Source organism: Theropithecus gelada, chromosome 8 (assembly GCF_003255815.1).
Source record: "Theropithecus gelada isolate Dixy chromosome 8, Tgel_1.0, whole genome shotgun sequence".
Classification (NCBI taxonomy): domain Eukaryota; kingdom Metazoa; phylum Chordata; class Mammalia; order Primates; family Cercopithecidae; genus Theropithecus; species Theropithecus gelada.
In genome coordinates, this window is record NC_037676.1 from 11,093,879 (window position 1) to 11,108,287 (window position 14,409).

A 14,409-nucleotide genomic window follows, 5' to 3' on the forward strand; every position below is an offset into this window, starting at 1 on the left:
GGAGGACCAGGTCACCACGAGGAGGAGGGGGAGCTCCCAGAAGGATCGGGTTTGAGGTGAGAGCACTGCCCGGAGCGTAGTGCTGGGTGGCTATGCAGGTGCCAGTCAGACCTCGGGTTCTGAAGCTCAAGAGGGCCGTGGAGCCCGGAGTGCAGGGAGGAGAGAGATCAGGGACAGTGAGTACAGACGCCCACCAGGAGCGTGGCCAGGGGTCATGAGAAACGACACTGGAGGAGAACGAAGGGCCCACGGGTGACAGCGGAGGAGAGGGGAGGAGCCCCACCGGGAAGGTGGCACCTGTGTGTGCAGGAGAGGGTGGCGTTGGCCCCAGGCCGGCATCTCTGTTTCTGGTTGGTCGTCAGGCCTCTTACAGCAAGTACTTAACAAACTTAGATTTCCATAATAAGATTTATCTCAAACCGCAAAAAAGCCAATTTTATTATGTTAAACTGGTAGGAGATTTTTATGAGAGATGAAAGTAAGCGATTTTAAATTTTTAATTTTTTAAATTTTTGTTCTGTTTCTCATACTTGAGGCTTTTCTGACATGCACCAAAGGAGTTTTGGCAATTCTTTTTTGCATCAGAAGAATTTAGCAGAACCCCCAATATTAAAACAATTGGTTTCTTATATTAAACTCATCGGACAGGTTTTGTATACACAAACATTTACGTCAAGCCACTGATAGAACTAAACTGTGTGTAGGAATCTGTTTTCTCTAAGAAAGGATTCCTTTGAGTTCTGTAGGATATGTGCTTACAGTTTTTCTACGTCAAGCTATTTTATGAAATAAAATTTTATAAACAATGAAGCTTCGTTTTCACATTTTGTATTTGTTTAATGCAGACTTGGCATATAGTTTTTGAAATTAAGGGTTTTTTCCATAATACTAGCTTAGGAATTTAATTAGTCACTGTGTCTCTCACCTCCATAGTATGAGCACAGAAATCACATTTTAAAAGCAGGTGTGGGTGTTTTCCGCCGATCGTGTCTCCTCTCCCGCTTCTCTGGCTCAGCAGTTACTTTTCCTCAGTTGTGGGGGCTGCGTTCAGCTGGGATGCCAGCGTCAGGGCGAAGCTCCCCCGCGTCTGTGACGTTTTGTTACACACGCTCCTTATCAGTAGTAGCCGCCATTCCTTGAGTGTTCTTGCACATGCACTGAGAAGGGCTGGGGATTGTCACCCTCCTCTAACCCTTGGTGAGGGAATTAGATTTTTATCATCCTGACTGTTGGGGATTTCCAGAGCTCAGGCAATTTGCCCCTGGGTGGGATGGAGCCCGCCTGGGCAGGGAGCATGGATGGGCTTCTGTTGTCTGTAGCTTGGCTCTCTGTGGTTGGAAACTTCAGAAGCAGCAGATTCTAGGTGCAGCATTTGGTACTCTCACAAGCTGTAAAACCTGACTTTGGGGAGAGCCCTCACTGGCAGCCAGTGTCCTGCCGTGAGCCCGGTGAGCACAGACGTTAGAGCCGGGGCCGGCGGGCTCAGAGGTCAGACCCTGGGGACCAGCAGGCTCAGAGGTCAGACCCTGGGGACCGGCGGGCTCAGAGGTCAGACCCTGGGGACCGGCGGGCTCAGAGGTCGGAGCTAGGGCCGGCGGGCTCAGAGGTCAGAGCCGCAGCCCCCCTGTGGAAGCCCTGAGGGTTGTGGTAACATCAGGGGTGATTGTGGTGTCGCGATGTGGTGTCTCGGCTGCCTTTGACTGGCGCTGCCGCAGCCCTGGTTTCATGACGTGGGCACCATGTTGTCCCATGTTGTCTCACTTACGGCTCCACTTCTGAAGTTTTTCTACTTGTTCACCTTTGACATAAACTTCTATTTCCTTTTCATTTCAGTTTGTATGTGGGTTTTCTTTCACGTCTGATTTTAAGCCTGTAATATTGCACTGTAACGTTTTGAAGTGCAGGTGTAATAGAGCCAGTGAACCAAGGGTTCATGCCCCAGTGAAATACAAATATTCATAACTGAGCCAGTGTGTTGCCATACGATTACATAATGTGTGATTAGCAGGTATAATGTGTCACTTTCAACATCAGTTTTATGCCAGAGTTGCATTTTATTAGATCATTTGGGAGTTCACTTTGGGCCCAAAGGCTCATGTCTACATAATAATAACAACTTACAATTTTTCTTTTTGTCTTCATTTTATTTTTTGTTTATTTTTTTTTTTTTTTTGCTTTCCAGACCATGCCAGAGTAATCTCAGCTTTCTTTAGTTACTGGATCACACATGTCCTCCCTGAGAAGAGCAGTGACTAAAATGGAATATCTCTTTAAGAAGAGCTCCTCTTTAATAAAAAACATGAAAGACAAATGTGAAATGGGCCTAGAGTTAGTTCTCTGGGAACTCGAAGGACGTTTCTGTTACTTATTCCCGTGTTGTTCCTGATGGGCCATCTGAGGCTTCGGATGAGAAATTGGGGTAAAATGGAAATTTTTCACCGATTTGCAATTATATATGTCTTGAATTACTACATAAAACGTGATTCTGTTTTTCTAATTATTGTAAAAATTGAAAATGGACATTCTGTTAAACTGTATCATTCGAAGCTCATATATTTTTATGAAGTTTTGAATCATCTTGTATCTGAACGTCTCTGTTTTAAGAATGCTTTCTGGGCATTAAAATGTTCTAGTTTAGTCTGATTACAGTTGAATTTCTTTTTTTTTCTTCTCTACTTTGTGAATCATATCAAGTACCTGTTTTTCCTGTTTGACTTTCTTTTTTGTCGCAGAAGCAGTCGTCAGTTCTTGGTATTACTAAGTTTTAAAAGCATCAGTCAGGCTGGGCGCGGGGGGTCACGCCTGTAACACCAGCACTTTGGGAGGCTGAGGCGGGCGGAACACAAGGTTAGGAGATCAAGACCATCCTGGCTAACACGGTGAAACCCCGTCTCTACTAAAAATACAAAAAATTAGCCGGGCGAGGTGGCGGCGCCTGTGGTCCCAGCTACTCGGGAGGCTGAGGCAGGAGAATGGCGTGAACCCGGGAGGCGGAGCTTGCAGAAGCCGAGATCGCCCCGCTCACTCCAGCCTGGGCGACAGAGCGAGACTCCGTCTCAAAAAAAAAAAAGCATCAGTCAATTGGTACAACATTTGTGAGGGCAGTGGGCAGTGCCTCTGTCTATGAAGAGTTTTATTGCGGTAAAACATACATAAAACTCCATTTTCGTCATTTTAGGTGCATAATTCAAGGTACTGCACGCACTTGCCGTGCTCTGCCGGGACCACCACGCTCGTCCTGTTTGTGGTGAGAGCAACCCTCTGTGCCTTCCAGGACCCGCGTGTGCCCTGTCCCGCCTGTGAGCATCCGTGTCCCAGGCGCTCTGTGGTGCTCGTCTCCCTTCCTCTGGGGAGTGGAACTGCAGGGTCACCTGATGCTGGCGACATTCTGAGGGGCTGCCAGGCAGGCTGCTGGGCCCCCCACATCCCCAGTGCTGATCAGGGCCATTCTGACGGGTGGAGGTGGCGGCTCGGGGGTTGCTGTCCGCTTCTATCTTTGGAGAACATCAGCCCAGACCATCCCTGCCCAAAGCTGATGCTCAGGTGGGCAGCGTGGAGGGAGGAGAAGGAAGCCCTGTCATCGTCCCCCCGCCGCCCCCTGTCCTGCCAGTTCCCTCCAGGTCTCTAAGAGACGTCTCTTCCACGAGCTGGAACCTTCTGGAAGCAGGTGAAACAGATGTTTCTGGCTCTGGAGATGGTCCCCTGGGATCTGGTGGTCATGCAGTATCCCCAGCCTGATGCACGTCGCAGGCCCCGGAGCACAGGCGTGTGGCAGTGGACGCCACTGTTCCCAGCGTCGCCCGAGGACAGGACGCAGGCTGCTCCAGGCAGGGCGTTCCCGGGAGGCCGTACGTGAGGCAGGAGCTGCAGGTGCCGCTGCTCCACCGTCTTTTGGCCTCAGGGGAGCCGTGGTCATCTGCAGGGCGCCCTGCCCAGCCCTGCCCTCCCTTCTCTTCCCCTGACTCGGAAGTCACTGTGAGGCGTGGGAGTGGCCAGGAGCCCCTTGTCCCATGGTAAGAACCTGTGCTGAAGCGACGCCAAGCCAGACTCCTGCCTCCACCGAGAACCTCCATGGCCTTGTGGAACCTGGGCTCTCAGAGGCACCAGCCTGCAAACCTCCCGTTTAAATGCTTTTTTTTTTTTTTGAGATGGAGTCTCACTCTTGTTGCCCAGGCTGGAATGCAGTGGCACCATCTTGGCTCACTGCAACCTCCACCTCCCAGGTTCAAGCGATTCTCCTGCCTCAGCCTCCCGAGTAGCTGGGATTACAGGCATGCGCCACCACACGCAGCTAATTTTGTATTTTATATTTCTAGAGATGGGGTTTCTCCATGTTGGTCAGGCTGGTCTTGAACTCCCGACTTCAGGTGATCCACCCGCCTCAGCCTCCCAAAGTGCTGGATTACTGGCGTGAGCCACTGTGCCTAGCCTAAATGCTTCTTAATTAATAGCACATGCTTTGCAAATATGAAAATAAATTCAATATTGGCAAATTCATAATTTTACTATTCTTAACGTCCCACTTGTGTCTTTTAATGATGAACCATCTCCACCTCCTCCATCCCCTGCAAGTGAATGCGCCATTGTGGGGGGGTGGTGGGGAATGTGTCAGCCTTTTCCTGCGTTCCATGGAATCCCTGTAGGTTCCACGGAATCCCCTGTAGGTGCCATGGAATCCCTGTGGATGCCACGGAATCACCGTATGTGCCACTGAACCCCCTGTAGGTTCCACGGAATCCCCTGTAGGTGCCACGGAATCCCCGTATGTGCCACTGAACCCCCTGTAGGTGCCACGGAATCCCTGTAGGTTCCAGAGAATCCCTGTGGGTGCCACGGAATCCCTGCCAGTGCAGGGGGCAGTGGGGAATGTGTCAGTCTTTTCCTGCGTTCCACAGAATCCCTGTAGACTCACTTCTTGCTTCTGTGATCCTGTGGGGCTTTACTTTGTGAAACCTCCTGCATTCACTTTCCTGACCCTGAGAATATTGAGGAACAGGGGTACAGCGGAGCAGGTGGAAGTTTAGGGTTAATTCGTTTTGTGTATCATTCTGATTCCAAAAGGGAAAATGCATCTTCTACAAAACAAAAGCAAATAAATCTTGTCTCTAATATGCCAGCATAGATATGATAATCTGTTTATTCCACTGTGTTTGAAGTTAGATAATAATTAAATCAATTTATCTTCTACAGTAGTGCAAAATATTCATTCAGTTCATGTAATTTATTTTCTGTAAACCATGTCAGTTAAGACAGGCAGAGAAGGAAGCACTCAGGAGCATGAGGAATTGTCATCAGGTTGCTAATATTAAGACAGTTGTGCCTGGAAGGAAAAAAAGCACAGAATTTCTGAGCCCGTCAATACTGCCTGCACCCTGGGACCTCCGCCTGTGTCTGCAGAGCCTGAGAAGCGAGGGCTTGCACGAGCCCGTCGCCAATTTGCTTTCCAGGCCCAGCTGCCACCCGGCTCCAGGGCAGAACTGTGGTGGGTTCGGGAAACTCCAGGGCCCACAGGGTCTGTTCTGGGCTTTGTCTCTCTCTGCAGCTCTTGCCCCGAGTGCTGTCCAGGTGATGTATCCTCTCATCCAGGGCTCTTCAGAGAATCGCAGGAATGGGTTCCACCCCCTCCCAAATAAGAAGCGTGCATGCCTCCGGCTGCCTCACACCAGTGTTGGGTACAGCTTTGAAGGGGTCAGAAATTCCTCAAAACCTATTCAACAGGGTATTGTGGTGCAGTGAGTTCCCCACCAGGCTACTGAGGGCCTTTGTCCACTGCCTGAACCCTGAAGGCTGAGCGGCGAGCCAAGGTCACAGTGCCCGGTGGAGGAGCAGACATCCCAGTAACCTGGAGCCAGCCCGGGAACTGTCCAGGAGCTGGGGTAGGAGCAGAGGCATCCCCAGAACCTGGAGCCAGCAACCGCCCAGGAGAGCAGTCCCATCGCTCGTGGCCAGCAGCAAGCCAGGGAACACACGCAGAAGCAGCTCGGAAGCTGCGGGGCTTAGTGCTGTCCTGCGGCTGTCCAGGCAGGCTGTGTCCCAGCCATTCTTTGATCTCTTGCTCCCTCCCAGTTTGGGCCGGGGCCGGGGATGGAGGAAACTGAATTCTAAAATTTTTATCGTAACAAGTATTAATTAATTTTATTCTTCTGTATAACAAACGACCACAGGCACAGTGGCTTGAAACGACACCATTTGCCGCCTCACAGTGTCTGTACAGGGTGGGGATTCGGTGTAGCCATGTGGGGACCTCTCTGTGGACCCACGGGCCGCCAGCAAAATGCTGGTCCTGTGACCACAGGACAGAGGCTCCGTGTCCTTGCCGGCTGACACTGTGGCCGCTGCCACTCCTCGAGGCCCCAAGTCCCAGCCCTGTGGCCCCTCCAACCTGGCAGCCAACCTCAGGGTGGCAGAAGAACCCTCTGGTATGGAGAACCTCTTTTTAAAGCTCGCATTTGACTCCATCAGGCCTGCCCAGGTAATCTGCCTGGGCAGATTACCCAGGAGGGGCAGGTAACAGGGCCAGGCTAGGCCCTCCTGTCCCTGTGGTGAGGGTGGGTGAGGAAGTCCAGGAACCACAGTCCAGCTGCAGCCCCAGCCCTGGGAGCCAAAGACGGGCCCAGCCAGAGGCCACCCGGGCACAAAGAAGGGTAGCAACAGCTGGAGCTAAGAATGGCCTCTAGAAAGGGGCTGTGCCAGCCACTCTCTCAAACGTGGTCTATGGGGATGGGTTGGGGCCCCTCCTGGATGCCCCCTGGGGGCTGGTGGGCCCAGCCTTACATTTGGACATTAAAGACAAAGGAAACGCCCGCCAGTCAAACCACCTCTGCCATTCTTCCTCTTCCGGGAGTGGCTGGGTTGAAGGCAATGCTCGCATTCGTGACTCTTTCTCTACGTCTGATTTGTCACAGATCCAACAGCATCTGGGATCTTCCTCTGAAAATCCCTCTCATTATCGCAAGGAATTCCTGCATATTACTCAGTCCTTTAATTTAATGTGGCATGGCATTTATATCATTCTAGCCTCCACCTTCACTCCTGATGAAAAAGGGCACACCTGGCGTTCAGCTGCAACCCATGCAGATGAACTCCATAATCAAGCCCCTGTACAAAATCCAGTGGCCGATGATGCCATTCCCCGCAGAGACCCAGACTGGATTTACCATCAGGGAGACCGGCACAGTCTGCACTGACGGAGCAGGAGCGTCGCCATCTTAGACAAGCATCACCAGTGTAAGTTCTTGTTTAGAAACTGCCTAAATCCAGTCCCAAAACATCAGCCTAATGGCTAGTGTCAGCATGACCTTAAACCACAAATGAAACCTCTGACCAGAGATGTGCCAACCCCGAGATAACCTCCCCTGCGACCAGAGACATTCCAATCCTGCAATAAGACTGTCCTCCACACAGAAAGATTCCTAGCCTGTGATAAGCTGCCCCTCCCGGAACTCTTAAATACCCTTAGTCTCTGAGAGAAAAGGCTCCTGACCGAAATTGGGCAGAAGCCCCTCTCCAGTTTATTCTCCAAAATAAACCTGTCTTAGACTGTTGAGCTGCTTTTTGTGTTTCTTTCTTCTTTCTTCAACTCTTGCAGTATCTATCACCATTCTTGTTATGGTTTCCTATTCCACATTGCAACCAGCCTTTAAGAAACTACAGTTTGTTGAGTTTTGCTGTTGTATAAAAAAATCCGTATTTATTTGAGAAAGCTATTAACATATTCCCCTCTTTCCCATTCTATTAAACGTTTGCTAATAGTAAAATTGTTTGCTATTAAAAATTATTTTTCACTAAAATGCGTTATTTAGGTTAACATACAAGGAGTGTATTGTTTATCTTAAATGAATTAATCCATAATGTTTAAGTTTCTGCTTTGGCTTCTAGGCTGGAGCGTGCTGGGGGGCTCCCCGGGGGGCTCTTCAGAGCGAGGGGGTCCTGAGGCCAGAAGTCTGGGAACCACTGCTGTGCACCGTTTGGCACAACACTAGCCAAGGCCCTTTGCAGAAATGTTCATCCCAGACCTGCAGCAGGAAAGACACAGCGTGAGTGGGGATGTCCTTTATTTCCAGAGGCAAGTAAGCCCCAAACTTTGACACTTGTCAGAGTGACAGGGTCCCAGGGGCGAGCTCTGGCTGATTTCAGCCTCAATGCGAACAGGGTCATTAATGGAGGGCAGCGCATTACAAAGGGCAGCGTAATCCATGGTTTGTGGTCCATAGCACCAGAGGCAGGTGGGGAAGGTCAGGAGGAGAAAGCTCTACTTCTCACAAAAAAGTGGGGCAAACAGACAGAGAGATGACAGAATTAGAAAAATGTTCATCGTCCACAAGGGAATAATAGCCAAACCCAACAAGAATGATCCAGATGCTAAAATCACCGGGTCAGATATTTTGGGGAAGGGGAGAGTCCCGAAGCCTCACCTTACCCCACAGGTGACTTGCGGATTTCGAAGGGGAGGAGCAGCTTTGCAAGGGGGATCCAGCCACTGGCACTGAGCACCCGGACGGGAGACTCTTAGGAGAAAACAGAAAAAGGAGGAACCAGGGGAGTTTAGAAGATGCCGTGGGGATGAGGGGCATGTCCCTTGAGGACCGCGCCAGCAGCGAGGCCATTCGGAGAGGACTTGAGAATGGCTGTGGTCACGGTCAGTTCAGGCCTGGTGGGCAGCTCTACAGCCTGATTTGGGGGAGTCTTCAGGCCATGAGTCTGCAGGCACAGAGACAGCCCTGTGTGTCATCTGTGGAGGCTGAAGAGGGTGCCCCTGGTGTCCACCTGGGCAGGGGGAGGGACCTGTTGGGATCAGGTGTAACTGTGAGAACAGCACAGTGGATGGGTGGTGTCTGCACCTGCGTGCGTGGAGGGGAAAGTAAGACAGGACAGGATGTGTCACGAAACACATTGTCATAAGTTAAAAATGAGGCACGTACAACAATAGAAATCCTGCAAGAATGTATTTAAATAATACACTCTACTGTGTGTGACTGTGCATGAGAGAGCAGTGGAATGGGAGTGGGGCACAGAGGAAAGAAGGAAGGAGTGCCAAGGACAGAATGGATGCAGATAAGGAGCGAGCGGGCCGGAGAAAAGGCCACGTGTGCCCCCAGAACGATCCCCCGTGATGAAGGTTGCTGCGTGATCCACTCCGCCCCTGGGTCCCAGGAACTGACCACAGCAAAGAAGAAAGGAGGAGCTCCTGCGAGGGCAGGTGCCGGTGCACCATCGTCAGACCACGAGACCCACACACAGGTAAGAAGGTGAGTCTGTGTGAGAGCAGGACAAATGAAAACAAGTGAGACTCCCGTTACCTACGGTCCTGGGTGTGCTGACGTACAGAATTCCTCTCTGCAGGCTTAATACTATGTGCCGTGTTGGATTTGCTTACAACCTGCCTGTGGCATGAGGGCGTCTGAAAGAGAATTTTAGAATAAGTTGGACAGTGTCTGTCTCCTATCTAGAGACAGCCAAGTCCTTGCTGTTAGAAAGACTTAGGGGAAGCTGAAGAACAAAATCAAACGTGGCTATTCTTCCTAGTCCCTCGGGGCGTGACCTGGTGTGGGCTTGGCTGAGGCCCCGTCGTGCATCAGGGCTCGGCGGAGACCACTGGGGTTGGTTTTCCTTTTTGTTGTTCTCCACAGCTTTCTGCGGTGAGTTGGGCTGAAGGGAATTTGTTACTAAAGATAATCAAAGTGCTCAAGTGAGCACCAGGGCGCAACTCCCCAGGGCGCATCGCGTCCAGCCTGAGATGATTTGGTCACCGCGAGCAAAGCCGTTGTGACCCGCTGTCTCCAGCTTGGCCGGTGTTCCCACCCCAGGTCCCCGCTGGAGGCACAGCAGCCACGGGGGGTCCTCTCCTGGGGCAAACCCATGGTGTATCCACCTGCACTGACACCACGGGCACCACTGCCTGCCCCTTGCAGCAACAGGGACACTGGTGTCGGCCCAAGTCCTTGTGGGGACGTCTCCATGGCAGCCTTGGGGGGGTGTCACTGTGGTGGCCTCGGGAATGTCACCTAAGCCATCTCTGGTAGCTGGTGGGAGGTTCCTTTCCATCTTTCCCTTCAGTGTGTGTCTTCACATAGTTGCCAATACGGATCCATAATTTTTGAATTTATTTAAAACTGTAGTCAACATTGTCTGATGTGTAACCTCCATATAGAAACATACATAAACCATAATGTCACACCTCCTGGAATTCTCACAAAATGCCGAGACCCCTGTAACCCACACCCGGAACGGGAAACAGCCCTCCCCAGCGCCGCAGCCCCTCGAGGAGGCCCCCCCAACTCCGCCCCTCCAGTCACTCCAGCTTTTCTCTTACCGAGCTTCTGAAGGAGCTTCCTGGCCGTCCATCCTGACGGTAGCACAATATGCTAATAAGTTAACGGACCTCAATTAACTTAGCTATTCCTTTATTTGTGAACTGTTACGTTGCCCTAGGATGAACAGGGTCTTAAAGTCTTTGGTGTATTTTGCATTATTTTCTTATTTAGATTGAAAGAACTGGGGCTTTTGAGGCAAAGTCTACTACACTTAAAAAATACATTTTTATTGTGATAAAATACACATACTGTAAAATTTACATTTTAAAATGTAGAGTTCGTAAACCTAAACTCTGTCCCCATTAGACAGGAACTCCGCACCTGGCAGCCACCGACCATCCTACTTTCTGTCTCTGTGGCTCCGACTCCTCTGGGGACCTCTCCTCGGTGCCACCCTCAAGGATGCGTCCTTCTGTGACCAGCTTATTTCACTCAGCATAACATTCTCAGCGTTCCTCGTGTTATAGCCTGTGTCGACTCCCCTCCTTTTTAAGGCTGAATCATATTCCATTTGTTAAAAGAAACACTTCAACTGAATTAAATTTAAAGGAGTTTAATTGAGCAATGAATGATTCATGAATCGGGCAGCACCAGAATCACCGCAGATTCCGAGAGACTCCAGGGATGCCTCATGGTCAGAACAAATATACAGACAAAAAAAAGGGGGGGAAGTGGTGTATAAAATCGGCAGAGAGGTGCAGAACGGCTGGATTGGTTCCAGGTTGGTGTTTGCCTTATTGAAACAGTTTGAACACTCGGCAGTCTATGCGTGGTTGACGTATGGCCGCTGGGATTGGTCAAGACTTGGCCACTGTCACAGGCACAGACTCCTGAATTAGGTTTTCAGTCCTGTCTGCTATTAAGGTGGGTTACAGTTCGTCCACAAGGACTCAAATGTAGACGTCCTGGCATCCTTCGCCGGCCATATTTAGTTCGCGTTAGCACATTGCACTGTTTGTTCATTTGCATCATCTGTAGATGGACATGGTGCTGTTTTTGCCTTTTGGCTGTTGAATAATGTTGCTCCGGACGTGGGTGTACCAGCACCTGCTGAGTGCCAGCTTTCAAGGTGGGGGTTTATGCCCAGAAGTGGAAGTGCTGGATCATACAGTAATTAAATTTGGGTTTCGTTTTCTGAGGAACTTTCACACCGTTTTTCATTCCCAGCAGCGGCGCACGAGGGTGCTCGTTCCTCCTCACCCTCCCCAGCACTTATTTCTGGTTTGTGACAGTATATGATAATCATCCCGATGGTTGTGAAGCAGCACCTCGTGGTTTAGATTTGCATTTCCGTGCTGATGAGTGGTGTCAGACCTCTTTTTGTGTGCCTGTTGACTTTTGTATATCTTCATAGGAGAAATGTCCATTCCAGTCCCGTGCCCACTTTTGGGTTTTGTTTACCACGGCTTTTATAAACCAGTTCTACATCACATGAGCTGTGTGCCCCTGGTCTCGCCAAGTAGCTTACATTCTCTGAGCCCGAGGCATCTCCTAGGAATGAAGATGCCCTGTAAGCTCAACACCATTATTCACGCCTAAGACAACTAACACCAATTCCCCAGCTTTTGAGTGACCATAGGAATTATCACCAGAACACGACACTTTGGAAAGTGAATGAGTTGGGATTAATAATTATGCCGGAACAGCAGGTGTGAGCCAGAACCGTCCCAGGCAGAACCATCGTGGTCAGTTTATGTGATATCAACTCCACTCCGTTCCTGTTTGGATTTCCTCACTGTCCCCAGCACGTCTTTCCCACCAGCAGCCAACAACAGTCGGGCTCTGCATTTGGTTGCGGGCCTGTGTTGTCTCATTGATCTCTGTCCGCTGCTTCCCTAAAGGTGGTGACTGATGGGGCCAGGCCACAGTCTTGCTCTTGTGGAAAGGATTCTGCCTCCATCACGTAACCTTTCCTTCTGCCAGCTGCGTTTCCTGCCACTGGAAGTAAGGTCTGCAGGCGTCGGATTCAGAGGCATGTGGGTGCAGGGTGAGCTCAGGGAAGGCGTCGGTGGGTGGCATGGAGCACCAGGGCAATCCCTTGTCTGAAGAGGTGACTGCAGAGCCGTCGCTGGTAAACCCATGCAGAGATGCCTCAGCGCCCGCAGACGCTCTGCCTCCAGGTCCCCGAGGCCTCGGCAACTGTCAACGGCCTTTTCCTAAATCAGTGCCTTCGTCTGGGTTGCACAATAGTCGAACTAATTTTACCATTCCTGCCACATTTATTACCAAGCATTCTGTGAAAAAGGTATTTTCTCATCAAGAGGAGATGAAACAGTTTCTCTTAAGCAAGAGGGAACTGCTGAAGTCAATCCCTTTCCTCACTGATTTCCGAGTAAAGAGTTGACAATGATGTCGTAGTGGCCGCTGAAGGGAAGCGAGATGCCCTGCCCCTCCCACTGCATTTCAGCCTCTCTCTCCCCTCACTCCTCTCCCCCAACCCTGCCTGCCCCTCCCACTCCATCTCAGCCTCTCTCTCCCCTCACTCCTCTCCCCCAACCCTGCCTGTCCCTCTCTCTCTGGCTCTCCTGTCCCCGCCCCCAGCTCTCTGGCTCTCCTGTCCCCGCCCCCAGCTCTCTGGCTCTCCTGTCCCCGCCCCCAGCTCTCTGGCTCTCTCCCTAATCCCCCCTCCCACTTCGTGGACTCCCAGGTTCTTCTTTGGTCAGGGAGCCCCTCTGGGCTGGCTCGTGCATCTTCTCCACCTGCCCCATTGCCAAGGGCACTTGCTTGCTCTAAAGGCCCCGAAGCCCCAGGCTCACCTGAAACTTTCCGTGCCCCAGAGCTGGGATCAGCTGCTTCTCCAAGGAGCCCTGGGATGATATGTTTAAAGACAGATTTCAAAATTAGAATCAGTATTTTCAAAATCCCTTTCCCTCTCTTCCCACTCCCCCCCACCCCAGGGTCTCACAGTATCAGGCAGGTTTAGGAGATGAGGACCCTGTCAGCCCAGCGCCACTTCTCTTCCCAACCCTGGACTAACAACTTAAGCTGGACCAGACATGAACTTAAGCCCAAAACAACTGACATTGACTTGCAGCGTCTGATTCAACTTAACTGAAATGCGGTATCCCTGTTGGCCTGAATCTAGCCATGGCAAGTGTGTGCGATAAGCCAGGGACTGTGGTTCCCCAATAACGCATCTTCCTGAAACCACTGAACCTGTGCAAGACTGGAGCTCTACCATGCACGAACGAGGGCTGTTCTGCGTGGCTTCGATGATTAACATCTGCTGTCATTTGTAAACTGTTTACACACCGCCGTGGCGACAGGACCCCAGATCTATCTCCCAGTCACGCTCTCCTAGGCTCTCCTGGGATTTCACGTGGACCTTTCACCACAAATCGGTGAAGCCTCCTGCGGTGGCCGCGGCCCCTTGCTCTCGCTTTGTGAGGTCAGGTCTGGGCTCTGCAGGCCTCGGAGCCCACAGCAGAAGAGACCCTTTTATCAGCGCTGCGGGGCAGCTGCACCTCCTCAGGGTCAGGGTGGCCTGAGCTTGCGTCCCACGCCTCATGTGCTCCTCCTCTCCCGCCGTTCGGCTGGGCGCCGGCTGTGGAATCTTCTCCGCGCCAGCTCTGGAATCTGAGTGCGTTGGCACGGTTCCGTTGGCACAGTGCCTCCCTGGCCGGCTGCCTGGCTACTTCCCTCTCCGTGCCTGGGGCTGGCCTCGGGGGCACCTGCAGTCACGGGGCAGCTGCTGCTGGGAGCTCAAGCCCATTTCATCCTCACTTTAGGAGGTGCCCATGTCCTGCCGAGGACGGTAACTGATGAAAAGCGAGTTGAGGCGACAAGAGCCGCCCTTTCAGTGGCATCCGTGAGTCAGGTGTCAGCCCCCAGGGCAGGAAAAGGAGAGCCTGTTCTGCCTGCATTCTCTCCTGAGGCCGTCACTAAAGCTGGAACAGGGAGGCCCGGCGTGGACAGGGCCGCGGAGCCAGACCCTGGGACACAGCGCTGACTCGGCCTGGCGGAGGCCGGCATCGTCCTCGACAGCACTGAAGGGGAAGCAGCTCCCTCCCACGCAGAGAGGAACGCGGGCTCCACGCTGAGCCGCACACTCACCACACGTTCAGCTCTGCACACTCCCGGCATGGAGCGAGCACCA

At 51.6% G+C, this 14,409-nt stretch overlaps 1 protein-coding gene and 1 pseudogene across 1 annotated transcript in view; both read left to right on the plus strand.

The window, feature by feature from the left end:
• ERICH1 (glutamate rich 1) overlaps window positions 1-2,637 on the plus strand; it is a 58,809-nt gene extending 56,172 nt beyond the window's left edge. Inside the window, exon 6 of the mRNA XM_025394867.1 lies at window positions 2,183-2,637. Coding sequence (XP_025250652.1) covers window positions 2,183-2,256 — 74 coding nt within the window. The 3' untranslated portion in view covers window positions 2,257-2,637. The remainder of the gene's footprint in view (window positions 1-2,182) is intronic.
• A 1,057-nt stretch (window positions 2,638-3,694) lies between these two features.
• Window positions 3,695-7,212, plus strand: LOC112629841 (annotated as a pseudogene).
• The last annotated feature ends 7,197 nt before the right edge of the window (window positions 7,213-14,409 follow it).